Genomic DNA, 20,543 nt, shown 5'->3' with positions numbered 1-20,543 from the left:
AATCACAATAAAGAAACAAAAGATCACCACCCGACAGTGACAGCACATTCCTCTAGTGTCGCACAGGAGAACGTATTTCAGAAAATTAAAAAAACTAATTTCTGTATGCAGATTGATCCAGTATCAAATATGCAAAAGGAATTCATATCTGTCTATGTTTTTATGAGGTTATATAGCTACAGTAATTTTGGCAGAAGAGGTAATTTAAATCCTTTGGGAAACATTATCCTCCTGATATGAGCATATAACTCAGATTAATAGGATTTGCATATGTATATCAGTAGAGAGAATAACCCTGAGTTTGGAAAACAGCTTTGTATTTTAATCAGTTTGGGAACATCAGCCGAAAAACCATACCAGGGACAACTAATTGAACAGCATTTGTTAACTCATGCTAGGTAATAATTGTGAGTTAATTGATCAATATTTAGAAACAAACATAATAAACATCTATGTTTTGGAAAATCAAACAAAGGAGAACTGTTACTATAGTGAAAAGAGAAGGGCAGGTAGAAGTTGTAGTGTTAATCACTTATAAATTGCGGGGGTTTTTACAATCCAGTCCAAATCTGTGCTATACTCAAATTGTATAATTGACTCTGTGTATGCAATCGCTCAGCTGTTCAACAATACAGATAACAGCAGTAATGGTATAATTATAACTTACAGCTGAAGTAGATAAAAACCGGCTAGTTCTTAACTAGTGGTTGTAATTAAGAATGGAGAAGAGCAGTAGACACTGCATCTGCTTATGTTCATTAATAAAAGTGGATTTTAAGTTCCAATACAGCAAAGCAGCTGCACACTGCATCCAACTCCTGACCATGTCCCAAGAGAAGACAATGACTGGGGAATGCAGCTAGACTTGTAGCAGCTGTAGGAAAAAACAGCTCTGTAAGCAGTGGTTGAGTGGCAGCTGTAGATGTAGAATGCACTACATGGAAAGCAAGCGCTAAGCGCATAAGGAAGAGGTTATTTCCTGCACCCCAAGCATTGCTTTAGTTTCTACTGCATCAATGAGTTGAAGAAACAGCATTACTTCCTTTCCATCACCTCCCCCCCGCCCCCCGCACAAGTAAAGACATACACCCCACTCGTGCATTGCCAACCCACGGACAGCGAGGTGAGAACAAGACAAAGCGGGACATGTAGTTTCCCCGCCCCGGCGGAGCGGCCAGCCCCCGGCCAGCACCGGGCGCTCCGGCCGACGGTTCAGCACCAGGGGCGGCGGACAGCGCCCGAGGGCTCCCGCCCCGCCCCGCCGCAGGGGCACCCCTGGGACCCGGAGTGACCTGGCATCCCCCCGGCCACATGGGTAACACCGCCAGCAGCGAAACCGCACATGAAAAAACCCAACACAGGTTCGTTTAGAAAAATGGGATATCTTTTTTCACACGTGTGTCCCCCCCCCAAAAAAAATAATAAATCAAACAACCATCAAGAACTGCACCTCATAAATAATTAAAGTTTCAAAAGCAAACCCCGCACCATGCAGCATTATTAAGCATGAGCAAAAGTGGCTGAACAAATTTCCTAACAGCTGTTTCCTTGCAATAGAGAGTTCTCAAACCCAGGCTGATTGGTTTGTGCTTTCTGAGCAAACAGAAGAGTAAAATCAACAGCTCAGAAATGAAGTGGGTACCAGTGGCACGTTTCACTTGCTTTTTGGCTCACTCACTCAATACTGGTTGCTAAGCAATTTTAGGGGTTTTTCAAAGCTCAAAACTGCTCACTGCCAGACGGATTAATGAAAACACACACTTGCACTACTTACAACATTTTTCATTTATATTTCTTGATACACCAGTACTGTTGCTTTTAATTATTTCTTTTACAGGAATTCCATTCCCAGGTTTGAAAGTAAAGACGTAATTAAAGAGAGCCAGGGATAGGGGAAGCCAACTGTAATAACCAAATTTTTCGGTGGATTGCAGGAAAGAGGTGCCTAGAGACTTGCACATCCTCTGGGAATTGTGGTAAAGACGACATGTCTAGCTCAGCATAGAGATGTAAGGCACCAGGCGACCTGAAGGTGCCTTGCCCTTAACTGGTTTATCTATTTATAACTACATGACATAACATTACCTGTGACAGAACAAGTCAACACAGGGTTATTTCAGCAGTCACATAACCATATACAGCCTCTTTGTATTTACACTTTACGCACAGTGATGCTCTTTCCATTTTCACACCCAATTCTTTAGAGCTGAAACCTGGTATCTGGCAGTGTCTTCCAGCCTGCACCCTGAAATACCACCCAACTTACCTACAGCTCAGTAATGTTTAAAAAGTCATGATCTGAAAGAAATAATGACCCACCATACCACGCAAGCAACTGTTCCATCAATGGTAATACCAAACTGCGTATTAGCCATTACCAAGGGTGTAATTACAGCAGTGATAATGGGAGGGGGAGGGGAATCCGTTCCCTCCCCAAATGGAAGAGAAAACGCATCTCTGCCATCCCCAACTTTCTGCCAGCTGAAAGCAGGGAGGAGGGATGAGGAGACTGCAACATGGCAAGCAGCAACTCTGAGGCAGCCCTTTTCCCTTTACAACTGGTAGGGAGCTGACAGGCTCAGCATCAAAGACTGTTACACAGTTGGGTCATTCTGTGTGCTGCTGCCGGGACATGAGGCAGACTGCAGCAGAGCTTCCTGGCTACAGATCCTCCCTCATGCCCCCCCCCCAGACAGAGGAAGTCTGGTTTGGTGCAAAGAACTAACAGAAAGAACTTTCTTTTCCTTTGTTTTTGAGAGCAAGTAACTTCTGGTGTAGTTTACTGTTGACAGAGCCCATAAGGAAAGAAAAGGTCAGGGAAGGAGGGAAAATGCCAGGCCTAGTAGGAAGGGAACGAGAGAAGTCACCATGTGCGGGACAAACTGAAGCGGACAGCTGAAATATCGAGGGAGACATGAGGAAGAGGTGGCAGGGAAGAAGGAGCAGCAGTAGTGCAGGGGGGCAGAAAGGTCAGGTGGGGACCTGCGGGAGGCTCGCCCTGACAACGGGCAGGAAGAGGTGAATGTGGGGTGCTGGAGGTGCGCTGGTAGAAACCATCAGGCTGCACACCCATCGGGAGTCGCAAAAAGCAACGCTGAGACAAGCGGGGACTTCCCAAGACTGAGAAAAAGTGGACAAGGCAGGTGCAAGTTTCCTTGCACTTTTGAGGCACAGACCCATCAGGGGAAGGAGGCAAAGAGGGAGAAGGGAAGAGACTTGCCCAATGCCAAGGGCGGTGTTTCCAGGTGGAACGCCAGAAGAGCCTGGCGAGGTGGGACAGAGCAGAAGTGCTGTGGGGCAGAGGCACCAGGCTCTGTGTGGTGAGCGGAGGCTGCGCTGGCAGAGGGGAGGCTGGGACAGGCCGGGCGGAGAAGGGGAGCCGGCCCCCGGCGGGGCAGAGGGGGGCCGCTCGGCGGGCCAGGCCCGCAGGAGGCCGGGGAGGTGCGAAGAAGTGGGCGCCGGGGCAGGGCCGGGCGGCGGTGCCCGGGGAGCCCGCCGAGGCTGGCGGGGGTGGAGGCCGCGGTGCCGGGGGCGGCCCCTTCTCTCCTGCCGCCCCCGCCGCCGTGGCAGCCGCCGCCGGTCGCCGGGCGGCCGTGAGCCGGGCGGGCCGCCCCGCCGTGCCGTGCCGTGCCGTGCCGCCTCTCACCTGTCTCGAGGTTGAAGGAGATGCGGGCCTCAGCGAGGTAGGGGGTGTCGCTCTTGGAGCGGACGCGGCGGATGGGTCTGCGGTCGATGTCCTCCTCGGAAGATGCCGCCATTAATGTGGGCACGGTGAGCAGCGTGGCCCGGCGAGCTGGCGAGGGCGAGCGGCGGCGCGGCGCGGGGCGGCCGGGCGAGGAGGGGGCGGAGGGGGCGGACGGGGAGGGAGGCGCGGGGAGGGGGAGGGGAGGACGGGGAAGGAGAGAGGGAAAGGGAGAAAGGAGCGGAGGGAGGGAGGGAGAGAGACAGGGAAAACCCGTCAAGGATCTGCGGACGGGAGCGGCCACGGCGGCCCTGCCCGCTGCCCGCTGCTTCTGCCCGCCGGCAGCGCCTCCGCCGGCCGCGTCCCGCCCGCCGCTGCTCGCCTCAGGGCGGCGGCCCTGGCTGCGCGGGGCACGGAGCGGCGGCCCGGCCGGCCCGGGGGTCACACCCGAGGGGGCTTCCCGCCCCCGGGGGAGGGTCCCGCTGAGGTGATTCCCGCCCCGCGCCCCGCGCCCCGGCCGGGCTGAGGTGCCAAACGGCGGCGGCCCTGGCACCTCCCGCCCGCCCCCGGCAGCCTGAACCGCCCCGTCCTGGCCCAGCGCTCCCAGAGCTCCCAGCACGGATGGAGCGAGCCTTGGTGGGAAGGCCAAGGGCTCATCCCTTCACCTCCTTCTCCTCTTCCCTTGGGCAAACTCATTAAGGCAACCAGAATGGTGCACCAGGCCAAGCGCCTTAAAATGCATCGAGGAGCCTGCGCTTGACCATCACTTGAAGCTTGGAGCTCATCTTCATAAGTCGCTTTGGCAAGTCTTTGAAAAAAATGTGCCTGTAGGCCAAAATCAGTGACCCCCTTCCCCAGCTGCAAACTGGGGACAACGTTTTGTTGCTTCTCCCCTACTCTGCCTTCTCTGTGTAATCATCAGCCCCGTATGTCAATGTTCCTACCCCTGGTTGTAGGCTGCCTGCCGCATTAAGGCTCCAATTTGCGTTGGGACCTCTAGGTGTTAGTGCAATGCAAATAACTAAAAATGCTATTCAAAAAATAATAAATCTGAGTAGCACAAAAGTACTACATAAAGCGAGAGTTAAACAGTTAAAATATGTGCCAGGGAGTGTACTAGTTCATCTCAGGTGATTCAGATCTTTTAAAGAAAACCCAGTCTGCTTAAACTCCCAAAGTTTTCAGTCCTTCCAATATCTTTTGTTTTGGTCACCTTCTGTAAGAAAAAAGACCAGAAAATGCTGGGGCTCAGTAACTCTGAAGGCAGTAATAGTAATGTTAGCTGGTCTCAGTTTTGGGGGACAGCTCTCATACTCAGTCCTGCAGAATCAAGAGTTTTCTGTTACACTTTTGCCAATTAAACCTGTAGAGGTTTCGGGACATGCTGGGTATTCTTCTGTAGTTGTAATGTGGGGTTTAGCTGAAGCCTGCTGTTAGCAGTAATCCCTTCCTGAATGTTCACAAGAACTTCCATGTTTCTGGGTGCCTGTAGTGGATAAGTTACATTTCTGTCTTGGTTGCAAAGCCATTCTCTTTTGCTCTGCTCTCGCTGGCTCACTATAGCTAAAACGTGGGAAAATCCTTGCAGGAGAATTTTGAAAAGGATCCCTGTTTCTACATATGCAAGTGCTTGTAGTTAGACAGCTGTGACATCCTTGGATGTCTGGTGAACCACCGTACCACTTGTGAATGAGGACATACCATCTGGTCCATCTGCAGCTGAAAAAAAGTCTTTAATTAACACCATATTCTGTTTGGGGAAGGGGTGGTCTTACCATTATCAAGGTTGAAGCAGATCCTAGCTTCTTCCAAGTAAGGGGTGTCACTCTTAGACCGGAGTCTTCTGATGGGTCTCCGGTCTATGTCATCCTCAGAAGATGCTGTCATCAGAGTGGGCACGGTGAGAAGAGTTGCCCGACGAGCTGATAAGAAAGAACAAAGGAAGAGGAGAATAGCAGGAGAAAGGAGAAATGGAAGGAGGGAAGACAAGGGAGAAAAAAAAGAAGAAAAAAAAAAGAAAACCACTCAGTGGAAAGGAGGATCTTTAGCAGGTACTAGAAGAGACTGTTTGCTGTAAGGTCCATGCCTCACATGCTGCAGAATTTAAGGGCTGCACTGAATGACACCAAGAAGCAAAAAGATTGCTGTGCTGCGTGCCCCAAAGACACAGGTTATAGCTCTGTTTCTGCCACAGATTGCTTGTTCAAAGTTCCTAGTTTTGCCACTTAAACCACTCTTTTCAGAAATTCTCAATAGCTGCAGTCTCTTCTTTTTCTGAATACTGTTTTTGAGGCTGTGATGCCTAAGTGTTCACTTAATCTGTAGAGATCAGTGGAAGCTGTGCTTGGGACACGTGATGTAATGCCTACAGCAACTATTCCAAAACTCAGTCTCTTGTTGTCTTGATTTGGGCACTCAAAATTAACAGCTACTTGTTGCTCTTGATTGCTTTATGGTTAAGTTTCTTAACTGTGAAACAGGAAGAATCACTGTTTTCTTTTTTTCTTTCAGTAGGGATTTTGTGAAGGTACAAATTCATTAGTATTTGTAAAGTATTCATGTACTTTAGTGAAGCACTAAAAAAGCATGAAAAGCCCATGAGGAAATTAAGATTTGTACCTTCTGAGCAGTGTTTATATGGCTTGAGGCTATGCCTTCAGGGAGGTGAAAGCAAAATATTTAATACTGGCTCATTAAGTGAGTGCTGCCCACTCCATGCGCTGATGAAGCAAATGGTAGGATAGTAAAAAATTACTGTGTTATCATGCAATTAGAAACTGTACTATAATACATATCTGTAAAGAAACTGAACTAATGTTGCAGAGGCAAGCTTCATTGTGGCATTGTGTAAGTATTTAGCACTTGACCTTACAACCTCGATAATGCCCTTTAATGTAGATATTTTTTATGTGAAATATAATTATGAGTGGCTGTTCCAATGCTTTGGGAGCTGAGCCTATAAATTACAAATCACAAACATAAGAGCTTCTGTAAATATTTCCACCTCGGTTCTCTCTCTCTGAGCAGAGATTATCACAAATGCTAGATGAGATCTGGCTGATCACTGAAAGTGTGAGCACCGTGCACAAGTACCTTCTCAGTGTGTTTCTTTCCCCTCCACCTCATATATAGCTGCAGGGAGAGTTTCAGCTTAAAATCCTGTCCTTACCCTTAACATCTAAGAGCCTAGGTGCCTAAACCCTGAATGTTTCTTGCTGTTTGGGCATTATCTGGCGTAACAGTCTTTATCTTAGGGCTTTTGTAAGTCACCACACTTCACGTAACTAATAACGAACTATATTGTCCTGCTGGGACTGGAGAGCATGACTGATAGTGACTAAGGACATACTCCGCAGCCTGCTAATTGTGATTCTTTCTTTTAGAAGTTTTTTTAGAGTTCCAAATAATACCTGTCAATCAGAAGCCTTCAGATGCCTAAAACCTGACTTAGGTGTTAGGTATGATAGCATATAATTAGTATGAGTTAATAAAAGCTGTCACACAGTATTTTTCAATTTGCAGCATTATGTAGTTTACTAAACAAGCAAATCTGCACTGCTAGAAGTAGTGGTTATTTCTGGTCCAACTTACTTGTTTTCTAGTTTTAAACAGATTTCTTTCAAGTTCTTGCTCATTACTAGCCTAGCATTTGAATCTGAAGTAAAAGCAAAGGGCAAGAGTTGAAATTGGTTAAATGGGGTCAACTCTTTAGCTAAACTATTAAGCTAAAGTAAACAAGGCGACTGGACTGTAAACTATTACTCCCATGTAATGGGGATGTACAGTAATGAAGATAAAAGAGAGTGAAAAATTTCTGCTAGGGAGAATTTTGTGTACTGCATCACCAAATTTACACTTAAGGAAGATTTATCAGTATATGAAGTCAGCATTGTAACGATCATCTCATAAAACAACCATGTAAAAAGATTTGTCTTTTAAAATTGGCATGATCCAGCTGTAGTTAGTGTCAGTGAAAGGGCACCCATGCATTTCAGGGCTTGCTGGATCATGGCACTATTTGAGGAATCCATTTGAGGAAAAACTACCAAATTGCATATACATTTATAATAAACAGAGAATAAGAGTGGGCTTTTCTATACAATTGTTTATAAATCATTTTTACCTTTTGGGTCAAAATATTGGGATCTGGCTTGTATTCATTTTGACTAGAGGTAGGTGGATGCTGGAAAATGTTTCCCGGAGTAATCATTATATATTACTTTGACAACCATGATTATCTCCCCTTTGTGTATATTACCAAAGGGAGTTTTCAGGAATGACTGGAAATTTTAAGTAAGCATTGGAAAAGTTTCAGGGGATGCTAATAAATATTGAAACATTTTGCAATAAAAAACTAAGAACAATTCCTATGCAGCCATGGAACTGGAAAGTATATGTGATCACATTCTGATATCTGTACAGCAACACTGAATATTTATGCGTGCCTTGAATATACCTGTACACACTTTTTTCCCAACCATAAGCCACAGCACTCCTTATTAAAAGATAGAATTACCATACATTTTTTAGAACACTGTCAACATTTGCCCAGTGTGACCATTGGGTCTATCACAGATAACCCACCAGTATCTCTAGCTTCAACTGCTCTCCACAAACCAGCTCAGTCTCTGGGACACATTTTTAGATGTTTTTTCAGGAAAATTAGAAAATGTCCTCTTGAAGGTCTTGGAGTAAAGGAATGACATTACGATACACATTAAGTGGCCCACTTACGCTGCAAATGGATTTGAGACCAGTATCTGAAAACTCATTTTAAGCAACCACTCTAACAGCACACAGAAGGCAAATCGGTCATTTTGATTAAATTCTTTCATTTTGTTTGCATTGTTTCTCATAGATTTAAGCCATGGTTGGCACACTGTAGCAACATCTTGTCTGATATTTCTTAGAAAGGGAAAAGATTGCTTATTAGGGAAAAATACCTTCAAAATAGAAATGCCATAATGTATGTAATGACACCTTAGAACTGATTGTATATAATCTCACATTTCTTTCTCTTAAAATACTGTGTGTTACTGAAGTATGACACAAGTATGAATTTGGGAGAATGGGATGTGAAATGTGTCAATGATTATATTGCATGGTCGAAGCATTTTGAACATGTAATTTCAATGTATTTAGTTACATCGACAGTTGGTCCAATGAATTTTTGGTTTGAATGCTGTTTGAAATTTACTGAAAATATGGGGGATGGTTTGCAAAGAATTTTTGACAGGTTCTGTATTTTCCATTAAAATATATTTCTACATATTTTAATGACAGAATTAGTACTAATGTTTCTTTGCCAAGAACAAATTTTATGTTTTGAAGATTTATAATACTGATTTTTTAAAGAATTGTGGTTTCTAGAGACATTTTGGACATTTTTAATTGGAAAACTTTCAGAAGTGAATAGCCATCCTCCTAAAAATCAATCAGAGAAAACATGAAAAATTAATCCAGATTTTTCCATCCATTTTTATAAATCAACTTTTATTATTTTTTTTTTTTAATATCTCATTGGTAACACAAATACCCTGGTCATTTTTGGCTCAATAGGGTGTTCATCTAGAAACCCTAATTTGCGTAACAGATTCTTATCTCTAAATGGGAAAAGCTTTTGAGAGCTGATGATATTAATCTTAGTACAAGCAAAGTGCTATAATGTTTCTGCTGGAGGCGTCTAGACCTAGATGAATTGGAAAAGGTACATTTCTGACACAATCACAAGCAGTTTCAGATGGCGTGGAAATAGCTGTAAAGGAATACTGGTTTATATCAGAAATCTTTAAGACTTTTTTGAGGAAAACCTCATTTCTCAGGCCAAATTTTGAACAACTTCGTAGAATATCTATGAAAATATTTTAATTGCAGTGCTGCTGTTGCTGGTTGAGTAGGATTCTTTCTTGCTGCTTTTTTTTCTCCATTAGAGAAACATATGAACTTCTTATTAAACTCTCCTCCTTCATGCATCTATAGAAAGGGCTCATGATGGAATAACATGTAGATAATGCACACATAAGTATATTTTTGGCTAAATGGAAGCTTTAAAAATAGTTCAGATACATTTCGATGCATCTAGAACATGATATTCAATCTGTTCTAAAAAAAGTTATTAGATTGTGAATCTTCTTCTTTAAAGACAGACTAAGCAATGGATCCAAAATGGATGTTTACCAAGAAAAAAATCCTTTGGTCTGATTTAATGCCACTTCACTTTTGTCTGGTTTTAAATGCAACTGATAAAGAACATTTCAAGGGTTGGCGATGAGGTGTGACTGGCAGGAGAGGGTGGAATATGTAGGCAAGCATTGGGGAGGACATAACTTTTCATTCATGAAGAATGATTTATAGGCTTGTGTCTCCCAGATAAACACAGAAGCATATGCAAATGGATTGCTCTGTGTTTCTAAAGCAAAGCTGTTGAGATCTCTGACACTGGTTCAACAGACATCAGTAATCTGAAAGAAAGTCTTTAAATCCATAGTATCACAGGCCTGAGGGTTGCAAACAGTAGCACACATGCAAAAAGGTACCTACTTTTACACACATGATTGTTATGCTTGTTTGTGGTATTTAGGTTTACCTAAATTGTGCACAATATGCCTAACTAGCATTTTTTGCACATTTTAGAGGAAACATACTTGTTCCTCTGGCATTGTGTCAAAAGGCATAGGCTTCAGAAAACAGACTGTCATAAAAAAATAAATAACCTAAAGTATTATGAAATATGGGCAAGTAGAGGCTTGGTTATTTAAAAGTATTTGTTTATAGAAAAAAAAATAGGTTTAGTTTTCAGAATCAAATTTTTTCAAGTGTGATCTTTGCGTAGGTTTTCTAGTTTTCAGTAGTTAGGGGTATAGAGAACTGGATCTCAAGCATCCTGTTTTTATTCAGATATGCTGCTGAGAATTAGAAGATAGTTATTTCTTCTGACTTTAATTTGGCTGACTGGATATTGAAATAAGTGAACAAAAGTAGCTGAAGTACAGTAACTGCAACTCATCATGAGCTATTTTTATACAATTAGTGAAGCTAGGCTACCTGACTCGGCAAGCCAGAGACTCTGATCATGACGCTCAGTTGCCTGTTCCTAAATTCTCAATAATGGAGAACTGAGAATACAAAATAATGGCCTCCTGTGCCAGAATAGGAGGTAGGGAAAAGGGAAAATAAAAAGTCTTAAAAGGGTGAGGAAAAGGTTGATGTTGATCAGTTACTTCCTGGGATTTAAAGGGAGGGAAATTGCATTAGGAATGCACATTTGCTGTTACTAATTCTTCTGGTATTAATATTATTAGTCTGAGAACTAGTGGCATCACATGAATAAAAAAAGACCTGCAAAATAACATAACTTTGAAAAAATTTTAATCTGTAGGATTGATTAATCATAAAATTTTGGTGGATAGAGTATCCTAGTGTGACTTTACACAATGAACGTCTGCAGTGGAATCATTCTGGATTAGGATCTGGAGATACTGCAGCAATAGACTTTTGTAAAATATTGGACATTTAACATGCAAAAGCAGAAGGGAAGTAGCACTGAGTAGTCAGCAGTGATTTAAGTCAAACATCTAGAATGAGTCAGCGCTGTATGAATTAAAATAAATGAGCAAAAGCGAAGCACAGTGAAATAAATCTTTTGGGGAGACAGAGTGCAAGAGAAAAATGTGGAATTAAGACTATACCTGGGAATATTTTATTAAACCTGGAAAACTAATCAAGAAGAATTTTCTGAGATCTTTTGAGAAATCATGCCCTATGTCTCTATACAATCTTGTGCATCTGTTACCTTTGGCCATATGTACCATATTTTTATTTCCATATTTTTTCTACATTACATTTTTATTCATTCCTTACATTGATCAAGTAGATTGCAGGAATGTTGCCATCACAAAAAGCATACCTCATGCAAATGGATCTGTAAATTATATATAGATACAAAAGATAGTTTAAGATAAGCCTTCAAGAGAGTTTTGTTCAGTTATTTAAATATGCACAGTGTATCCTGCCAAATGGACTGGCAAACAACTTCAAGGTATGTAGGAGCATCTTGGAAATACTCAGTTAATGCAGTTAATTTTAAGCTAATTAAACGAGATAAGAACGGAAAAGTGGATGCCCAGGTCTCCACAAATTAGGAACAATTTTTCCCTGGAGTTGGTAGTCACTGAAGAGCAGGACCCGGGCTCCCAGCAGGGACCAGGGGGTCTGACTGTAGCACAGAGGTGGATGCATGCAGACCAGAATGGCATCCTGACTGCATGATGTCCAGCCTGTCCTGTCAGGCTGTGGTGTGGGGTTGCTAGAGGCACCAAGAGAGAGGGTATGTCCCCTTCCATCAGACTCATGGCTGCCAATGAGTGCTATGCACAATCTGTGATGGGCAACTGTCCTTTTATGACGGTAGCTAAAGCCTTCATTTATAATGTACTGGGCAGAAGTCATTCTTCTCATAGAGTTCATCCAAGGAACGAGACACCCCCTTGTATACAATGGAAAGGAGGGGTCTCTCTTCATCCTGAACAAGCCTAGGTGAGAGCTAGGTACCAACAGCCAGGGCCCTGCATGTGCTCCTCGTGCACATTTTAGCTGGCTACGCTCACCAAGCTGTTGGAAAGAGTGACTTGAGAAGCCCTGACCAGCTTTGGAGCTGTTTGAGAAAGCAGCAAGAATACTCAACAACTGCTTTCTTATTTCTTGTGGCAGCTATGTTTGCCTCGAGGCCATTGCCCGCTTGCTGAGCAAGGCTGCGGCTGTGCCTGTTGCTGGCTGCATTCCTCCCTGAGCCACATCCAGACTGTTGATTTGATGTTCTGCTTGGCCTCATACCTGACTCATCACCATGGTCTTTGATGATCTGGACTCTTGGCTGAACCTGGTGACTGTCACCGGACCTGCTCTGCTCATGTACTGCAGTGCTTTACCTCTCAGAGGCCAGGCTGCTGCCTTTGCCCATGTTGCTGACTCTTGGTTCACGTTCCCTTGTGGAGCAGCCTGCTTCTGCTGCTCCTCTGCACCAGCCTGCTCAGCTCTGTCAGATATGAGGTCTTTCTTTGCATGCCCCAAAGCGTATCTTTTTTTCAGGTAGAACGTCAAGATCAAAGCTGATGTCTCTCCAAAGTAGGCTACAGCTGAGATGGGATCTGCACATTTACAGCTCTAGATTACAACTTGACCTGTTTTGGGGAAGTTACTCCCTTTCCTAAATTAGGTCCTACCTTGCCTGTCAACATGATTCCTCTGTGCAAACAAATGGCATTAGCACAGGCGTCTTTCCCTCAAGTCTAGGCTTTCATAGTCGGTAGAGAGAATAAGGCAAGATTTATATTATCCCTAGGAAGACGTCAAAGATTAGGTGAACAGAGCTCTTAAAGTGACTGTTTCTCTCCACTGATACATACCAGGCTAGCCAAAAGTCTTAGGTGGAAACATCTTCACTGAGGACACCTGAGGAATAAGTGAGCTGAATCCTATTCCAGGCCCTATTTTACACTTTCAGCCCTCATGGTACATTTATATTTAGAATACGTTACCATGCAAGAGTGAGTAGTTATCTTCCACACACTTCAAAGGGAAAAGAATTTTTGAAAATTTAAGTCCAGCTCCATGCTTAGATTTCAGATTCAAACTTTCCGTGGGCAACGGGCTGGATCCAGGGGATCACAGTCCCTTCTTTCCTGCTTCTGATTTGCAGATGCGTCACCAGGCATTATGCACTTGGCAAGGACACCCCCCATCTCCTAGATCCCAACATACGGCCACAGAAGAGACAGTTAGGGAGGGCTGCGGGGCTTAGGATATTTCTGGCTTGTATCTGAAGACTACAGCCAGCTGGCTTCATTTACCAAGTTTTCTAAATCTAGATAATCCTACTGCCAGAGTCAGCTTTTGTGACTTTTCCATCCCTCCTGCTTCACTTTCCTTGGAGGAAACGGGGAACAGCTGTTTGAACAGCAGATGAAGCCCAAATGGCCAAACATCCTCTGTTCTGCGCTCAGCCCACGGGAGCGAGGTGATGGCTGCTTCTGCAGAAGGAAAGGATGGGAGAGGAGGCAGCTGGTAAGGTAACACCTCTCTCCTCCTACCCTACAGCAGCAAAGGCAGTTCTGCAGCTTTCTGCAAGAGCAGGGATGAGGCGTGGGCAATAGTGTAGGCAGCAAGGGATAGAGAACCAGTTAGCTGCTGGGGGCCAAAACCCCATTTCAGTCTGTTTGCTGAGGTCAGAGTATCCTGCACTCAAACTACACAAGGCCTGAGGTCAGCTGGGATTTGATACCGTCTGCTAGTAACGCCATGGGAGCTCCTTCCCCACGTATTGTCGTCCTATTCCTTCCCTTCTCTTCCACCTGCAAGGAGTCGGTACAGATGAGAACAAGTGCTTTACAGCTGCCACTTGGAACATTGTCATATCATTAATGTGAAAACATTGGAAAGGAGGTTTTTTTCTTGATCTGGAGGATCAAAGGATTAAAAGGCAGAAATCTTCAAATCTCACAGAAAGAGTAAGTGGGTCATAAACCCCCATTCTGCAGTCCATAAAAGAGCATTTTGTAATGCAATAACTAACAATATAACTAGAGTAATAATAATCCATACAATGTGTTCTGATGTTGTTTCTAATTAAATGGCAGAATACTGTTGTCTTCTTTCACTCAATTCCATCATAATGCAGGTTTAATGCATATATACATGCTGTTTGATAGCATGTTTTGCTAATGACATTACGTTATTATAGTAACATAAAATAGTTACTTGCGATCCCACTAGGTAGATGTGGTGACAATGCTTTCTTTCAGACCTTTTATTCCGTTCCAAACTAGCTACTTGAGCTACACTATTTATGGTGGATGGATGCTTCACAGTGTATTTTTTGGTTGTTTTTTCAGAAAGTTAGAGCTAACAAGCTTGATTCTCAGAAGGCAGAAAAGGAAAGAAAGGTGTTTGCTCACATTTGGAGAAACCATGCTATTATCTTATATATCAATGCCTGTTCTGTGGAAGACAGCCTTAAAATTTGGCACAAGGTACAAGAACGACAGGAGTTAATCAGAGCTTTACAGGCAGCATCAACACACACTCGATAGGTTTGAGTTCCTTCTTGTGTACAGGGGGTGAGATAGCTCAGAGGAAGGGGATGCTACCATCAAGAAATTTGGGGCTAAGGATAGCGATAAAGGCATTTGCTACAGGAAGCCTTGATGATGAAACTTTTCCAGAGGTTTATCATTTGGCCTGCTGAAGCCATCTCTGTCACCTCAGAGATGCTCAGTGCTACCTCAGACAGTGAAAGCCCCCTGAAACTTCTCTCTGCACTGGCCACATTTTGTCTCTTGCAACTATTGGTAGTGGGGTTGTCCATCCATCCTTCCCCTCAAGCACCTCTCCTGTTGCCATGGGGCTGCTGTGTTGCAGCATTTGAGAATGTAGAACAGAAGCATTGTCACTTCTGTGCTTCGAGCGATTTGCCTGCTGGCACCCAGCTTGTTGGAGGGAGCTGACCTCAAACACAGAGTGGTGAAGAGAGGGGAGGGTACTAGAGTATAGGAAAGAGGTCTCACAGGCATGTGAGGTAAGAGATGTGAAGGACAGGAGCTGGGGAAAATGCAGTAAAAGGAGCAAAGAGAAAGCCAAAAAGTTGAAGGGGATGGAGCATAAGTGCAGCATGGCTTTTACATCACTGTACTGTTTCCAGCTGTGGAGGTAATTAGGGTCTGGGATCCTCTGTACTCTGCTGTGGTACACAGTGGAAACATGTCATTGGCATCTTTCATAAAATAGTCACAAGGAGGGGGACAAAAAATGCCCACGTCTTAGTGCTGGCTCCTACTTGTTTTGGCCAAGGGGTAGAAGCCTGCGTGACAGATCTAAAGGTCAATGCCCTGCTGATGACTTTTGTATCACGGAATACAGTTCTGCATGATGGATTTTTTCCCCGCATTTTGCATTTTAAAAAAGCAAAATAATTGCATTAAAACAATCAACCAGGTGCTAAGGTTAAAATTTCAGTCATGCTTCTAACTGATCGGTACAAGCATTTCTATATGTGCTAAAAATATAATTTCTCCAAGTACGAGTAAGATAATGTTTTTTTCCCTTGCTCTCTTGGAAATACTTACAGTAAAGGTTGCCTCTGCAACCCTTATTAGTCACCTTGTGCACATTACTGCCACAGACTTTCATTGCATGAATTTCTTTTTCCTTCTATACATTGCATATATTCCTTCTTCCATAGTCCCCTACGTACCTTGCAGTGTACAGGGATGCTGTTGATAAATTGCTATAGCTTGTAAAGCAGTAAGTTGTAGATTCCTGACGTTTAGTTTCTATGGAATAGAAAGGGGTTTGTTCTGATAGAAGTACCGAAGATGATATTTTAATATTACTTTTGTAGTAATGCCCAGGTGTCCATTGCATTTTAGACATGGAGGAAAAGCCAGGAAAATCAGTCATTGCCCTCAGCCAGTTTTTTCCCTGATTTTGAGGTGCTTAGCATTTGCTTCTGTTGTTCAAGGCAGAAGGCTGTGTTGTGACAAGAAAGGTTTTCTGTGTTACTTTTACAGATGAAAATGTATCACAGCAACTGGGCAAAGCAGCATGTGTCAGGGAGCAGCACCTCAGATGAGCCAAAGTTTAGGGGTGGTACTAACCCCCATGTGTCCTGGGACAGTGGCATCCCTCAGGTGGATTAGGTCTTGCTTTGAGAGAATGGTGAATTCACTCCAGAGTGAAGGCAGAATTCTGTTGGCTGGACTTTGGATTTGATTAGCAACTGATGTAATTAGTGGTGGAAAAAAGCTGGATCGCATTTTGAGAAAACAGGTGGTATATAAAACCAAAAAAAGCTGATAGAGCTACTTGGTTCTTACGGTTTTCTTCTATTTAATATGGTGTTTAAAGTTTAAGGAACAAAAAAACCCCGTTCTCTCTGAAATGGCAAGTTTTCTCCAAAAATAGAGCTGGTGAGAAAATGTGAACTGACTTTACAAAAAATACCATCTATGTCGTGAACAAGTCTCAACTACATTAAGGCAAAGCAGCTTGATTACCCTTTCCCTCTCTCGCACTGCTGCTGCTCGGAGGGGGCCAGCATTTCCCAGGGGAGGATGCAGACTAGGGAGAGCCTGCTGTTTGCATACAGTGTGCTGGACTGCCTCAGGGCTTTCCCAAGCCAGTTATTCCTGCAGCACTGAATAACACCACATTATGATCCTGACAGCATCGATAAGCAAGGAGGAAGGGAAAGGACGCCACAGGCTTACACAGCAAGCAGCGAGCCACTGCTGTCCCCTCTGACTTGTCCACTTGGGTTCTACAACACCCGAATCTGGATCTTGGCAGTTCCTTTTGCTCCTGCGCACCCAACAGTTGTCATAGGTTTTCCTTATCCTCTGAGAGGGCAGATTATTGTAATACCTTTTGCACCCCATGCTTTTTGAAGGCCTTTCGCTATGGCCTCTACACTTCAGTAGGTCAGTCACAAGGGCTGGCCCTTGTCTGGCCCCATACATCTTAAATGTACACTTAAAATAGTCATTTTCTGAGTCAGTACCAGCATTTCTTACCTTGAGCTCCCTGACTGTAAAACAGCCTGTGAGCAGACTCGACATCCAAAAAGTAGTCCATTTTGAAGGAACTTGATGTTTGTGTACAATACTCCGGTACAGATGATCAGTCAGATTCCTGGGAGAGATTATAGAGGTGTCAGGCAGAAAAAAAGCTGGTGAGTTTCTTTGTGGAAAGAATTGTGTAGGCAGTCACTAAAGTACTTCATCTGGCATAATAGGGTCAAAGCATTTTCAAATCATTATTCATAGAACTTCATAAGTATCCTTTTCTATTTTAGGATGTTTGGTTTAAATCCTTGTCTAAAGACATAAAAGTAAAGTCCTACCGCAATATTAGCAAGATTCCTAGTACCTTCCCAGTACGGTCACCTTTATTCTAGCCAGTCTGCATTCCTTTCAATACATAGTTAGATTCACCTGCCTGTTATATTTGCTCTTAAAAAGAAGGTCAGAAAAGCTTGGGGCAGGGACCTCCTTTAGCCAGATCCACAGCCAGCACCCTCTGAGTAGGCACTACTATAACAGAACACAGTAAAGATAGCATTTGTGCTGCTTATGCCAAAACACTGCACTAGAAAGGAAGACACAATATTCTGGATATTTCATTCCACCTAAATGACCAGAAGCCAGCCTTGCCTTCCCTCTCCCCACTTACCGACCAGAAGTAGCAACAGAACATCCCATCATCAGGTTTAAAAGATGTGGTAAGAGCAATCATTAAGAAATGCTAGGCTGCTCCTAGCGCTGCTTCTTCATTAAGGTTTGTATTTTTGGCATTCTTCTGAACCTCAGATCTGGCTAGATCCTAGATTACAACTGTTCAAGATGTACACTGAATCAGGTTTGCCTCTGCTGGGCAGAGTTCCCAGGATTATGCACCTTATCGTGACCCTTCTCCAACCTTCTTGCTACCTTCTGCATTTTCTTCTACTCTGAACAACTCACATAAAAACCCACAGGATTTGCAGAAAGCACACAAACCAGTTCTCTCATCCACACCTCAGTTAGATACAGCATATAATCATAAGCATACAAAGAGCTCTGCACAACATATATTTTAAGACAGACAAAAATACCTCTAGTCCTCTGTGCAAACCTAACAGAAAGGTTTGAGACAGGGAGTCTGACCCTTGCTTCAAGCAATTCCTTTAATTACGTTGGCAAAAATCAGGAAACCAGTGTTCCAAAGCTTTCCCTTTTTCCTTCGATTCGGTTTTCATCGATCAACATGCAGTCCTTTCTAAAATTGAGAAGCCTATCCTGATGAGAAAACTTTTAAAATTCCTCAGCAATTCACTCTACTGTAGCACTCCCAAACCAGAAACGATACTTACTGCAGAGTATCAAGAGCTGCCTGGCACTGGTGTAAGCTCCAGCAGTTTCAAGGAGGGTTTCTTTGATCTTACTAAATGTCCCCAGTGTAAGCAAACAATTTTGATTGTTTGATTGGAACTCTGATGAATAATGCATAACGTCAACTGGACTTCCTTTATCAGATAAAAATGGCCAGGAGATGTTGTTACTTAGCAACAGGAGGTGACACTACCATCATCTCCCCCACTCCTCCTCACCCTTCATACTGAAAAATTAAGCCCCTAGTTTTGATTTGATAAAAACTTTCCCAAGGAAAAAAAAAATTACAACAAGGTTCCTTAAGAATTTGTTGTTCACTCTGATCTTCCTTGTTGCATCTCATATTCTGAGATATTTTTAAGTATTTCATAACAATTAACCACAGCATTTTGTTTTGTCTAATAATTTGCTTTCAGTAAAATCCCTACGTTTACCATCATTTACCACAAGGGCAATGAGATTGTTAAATGTTTTGCTATGAATATAATGCAAATAACATCTTGAAGAGATTAATTCTTATCTGGTACTGCTTGTTGGGCAAGGCAGACAGAAAAAGCAATACACAAAATGTTCCGGTGATGCTATGAAATATATAGATAATCCAGAAACCTTTTCTATTACAGAATTCCTACTTTAATTCATTCATTCATTCTTGAAGGAGCTCTAACATCCGATACAAGCATTCTCGAGGATTCATTGTGTTTCTGCTTAAGATACAGCCTTTTACAAAACACACGATGTAGCTTTTTTCAGGAAATACACATTGATAAAAAGCTAAAGCACTGTGAAAGAATTTTTAAAATAAATAAATAAAATCAGATGCAAGAGATAAGTACTTACCAGTGTTACTGACCTCTTTCCATCCTACTGTCATGGAATAAGACTAAGCAAATGCAACCCAGTCTGTGAGCCAGAATGAACAGCTTCTAATTTTCACTTCAACCTCGAAATCAAGAGTACTGAATAGAGAAAGGTGACGGGTCTGCTGTTTTATATTATGATGAAATGAAAGCTCTTAGCACAGATCTGAGTAGAACTGCTTTTTTTTTATACTACATTAGCCTGCTAATTTAAGAAAAGTGAAAGGCTTTGTTTTACTGTCTTTTATCTGTTCTCTTTGCTACCCCCACAATTTAATTTGCATTTAAAATTATTCTTATGTCTCCACTGCACTCTAAGGTATGGAGCATTTTCTAATCACGATGAATGTTCAGTGTGTTTTTTTGTGCAATGCCACTTTTATTCTGAGCCAGAAACATGGTGAGTAATTATAATTGCCAGCTATTTTCTAGAATGAAATACAGAGTATTTGTCTGATGCAGTTTCTGATTTTTCCTCCATTTAGCAGTACACTGCAACAAACTACTCAGTCAAAGCATCAGTAAAAACATAAATCAAATAGCACAGTGTCACTGCATGATAGCTTAAACATGCATACCCATAGACCGTGAAAGCAGAATATGTTGCTACTGAGATCTTTCCAATTATAATTTGCCTTTCCCGAGTTCGAAAGTGGGCTTGGATGGTTAATAAACTGAAATACAGCTCAGTTATCTCTTGGTGGCTTCCAGTTCATCTAGTTTAGCATTACTGGAGCTGCACATTGTTTGGAATCCTGATGAAGTCAGGCACTAGGGGCTAACAAGGGCCATGCTATTAAGTTGCATGGACATCTGTCACAAGAGGGCCAGGACCTTGCTTCTTCCAGCAGGTCTTATTGTAGTTCCCTAAAGTCTGATTTTGGTAGTGGATCAGAAATTGAAGAAGGCAGTGATAAAGTGATCCTTTGATAAATTTAGACTCAGAAGTTCTGGCCAAGAGAAGTGTCAGGAAGCAATCAGGCGTAGTCTTCCCATATTTGCAGATATTCTGCTCAAAAGATCGGGTATAAATGCCCTCTGAAATCCATATTCAGCAAACATTACTGGTGCTAAAAACTG

The 20,543-nt window shown here is 43.0% G+C and overlaps 1 protein-coding gene and 1 long non-coding RNA gene across 2 annotated transcripts in view; one reads left to right on the top strand and one right to left on the bottom strand.

The window, feature by feature from the left end:
• Positions 1-3,770, bottom strand: part of PHACTR1 (phosphatase and actin regulator 1) — a 301,039-nt gene extending 297,269 nt beyond the window's left edge. The window contains exon 1 of the mRNA XM_056330031.1: positions 3,647-3,770. Coding sequence (XP_056186006.1) covers positions 3,647-3,758 — 112 coding nt within the window. The 5' untranslated portion in view covers positions 3,759-3,770. The remainder of the gene's footprint in view (positions 1-3,646) is intronic.
• Positions 3,642-20,543, top strand: part of LOC130145375 (uncharacterized) — a 35,279-nt gene continuing 18,377 nt past the window's right edge. The window contains exon 1 of the long non-coding RNA XR_008820506.1: positions 3,642-3,771. This is a non-coding gene — a long non-coding RNA (uncharacterized LOC130145375). The remainder of the gene's footprint in view (positions 3,772-20,543) is intronic.

The sequence above is a fragment of the Falco biarmicus genome, chromosome 3 (assembly GCF_023638135.1).
Source record: "Falco biarmicus isolate bFalBia1 chromosome 3, bFalBia1.pri, whole genome shotgun sequence".
Taxonomy (NCBI): Eukaryota; Metazoa; Chordata; class Aves; order Falconiformes; family Falconidae; genus Falco; species Falco biarmicus.
The sequence above is the reverse complement of the archived record's forward strand: the minus strand, read 5'-3'. Positions and strand labels throughout refer to the sequence as shown.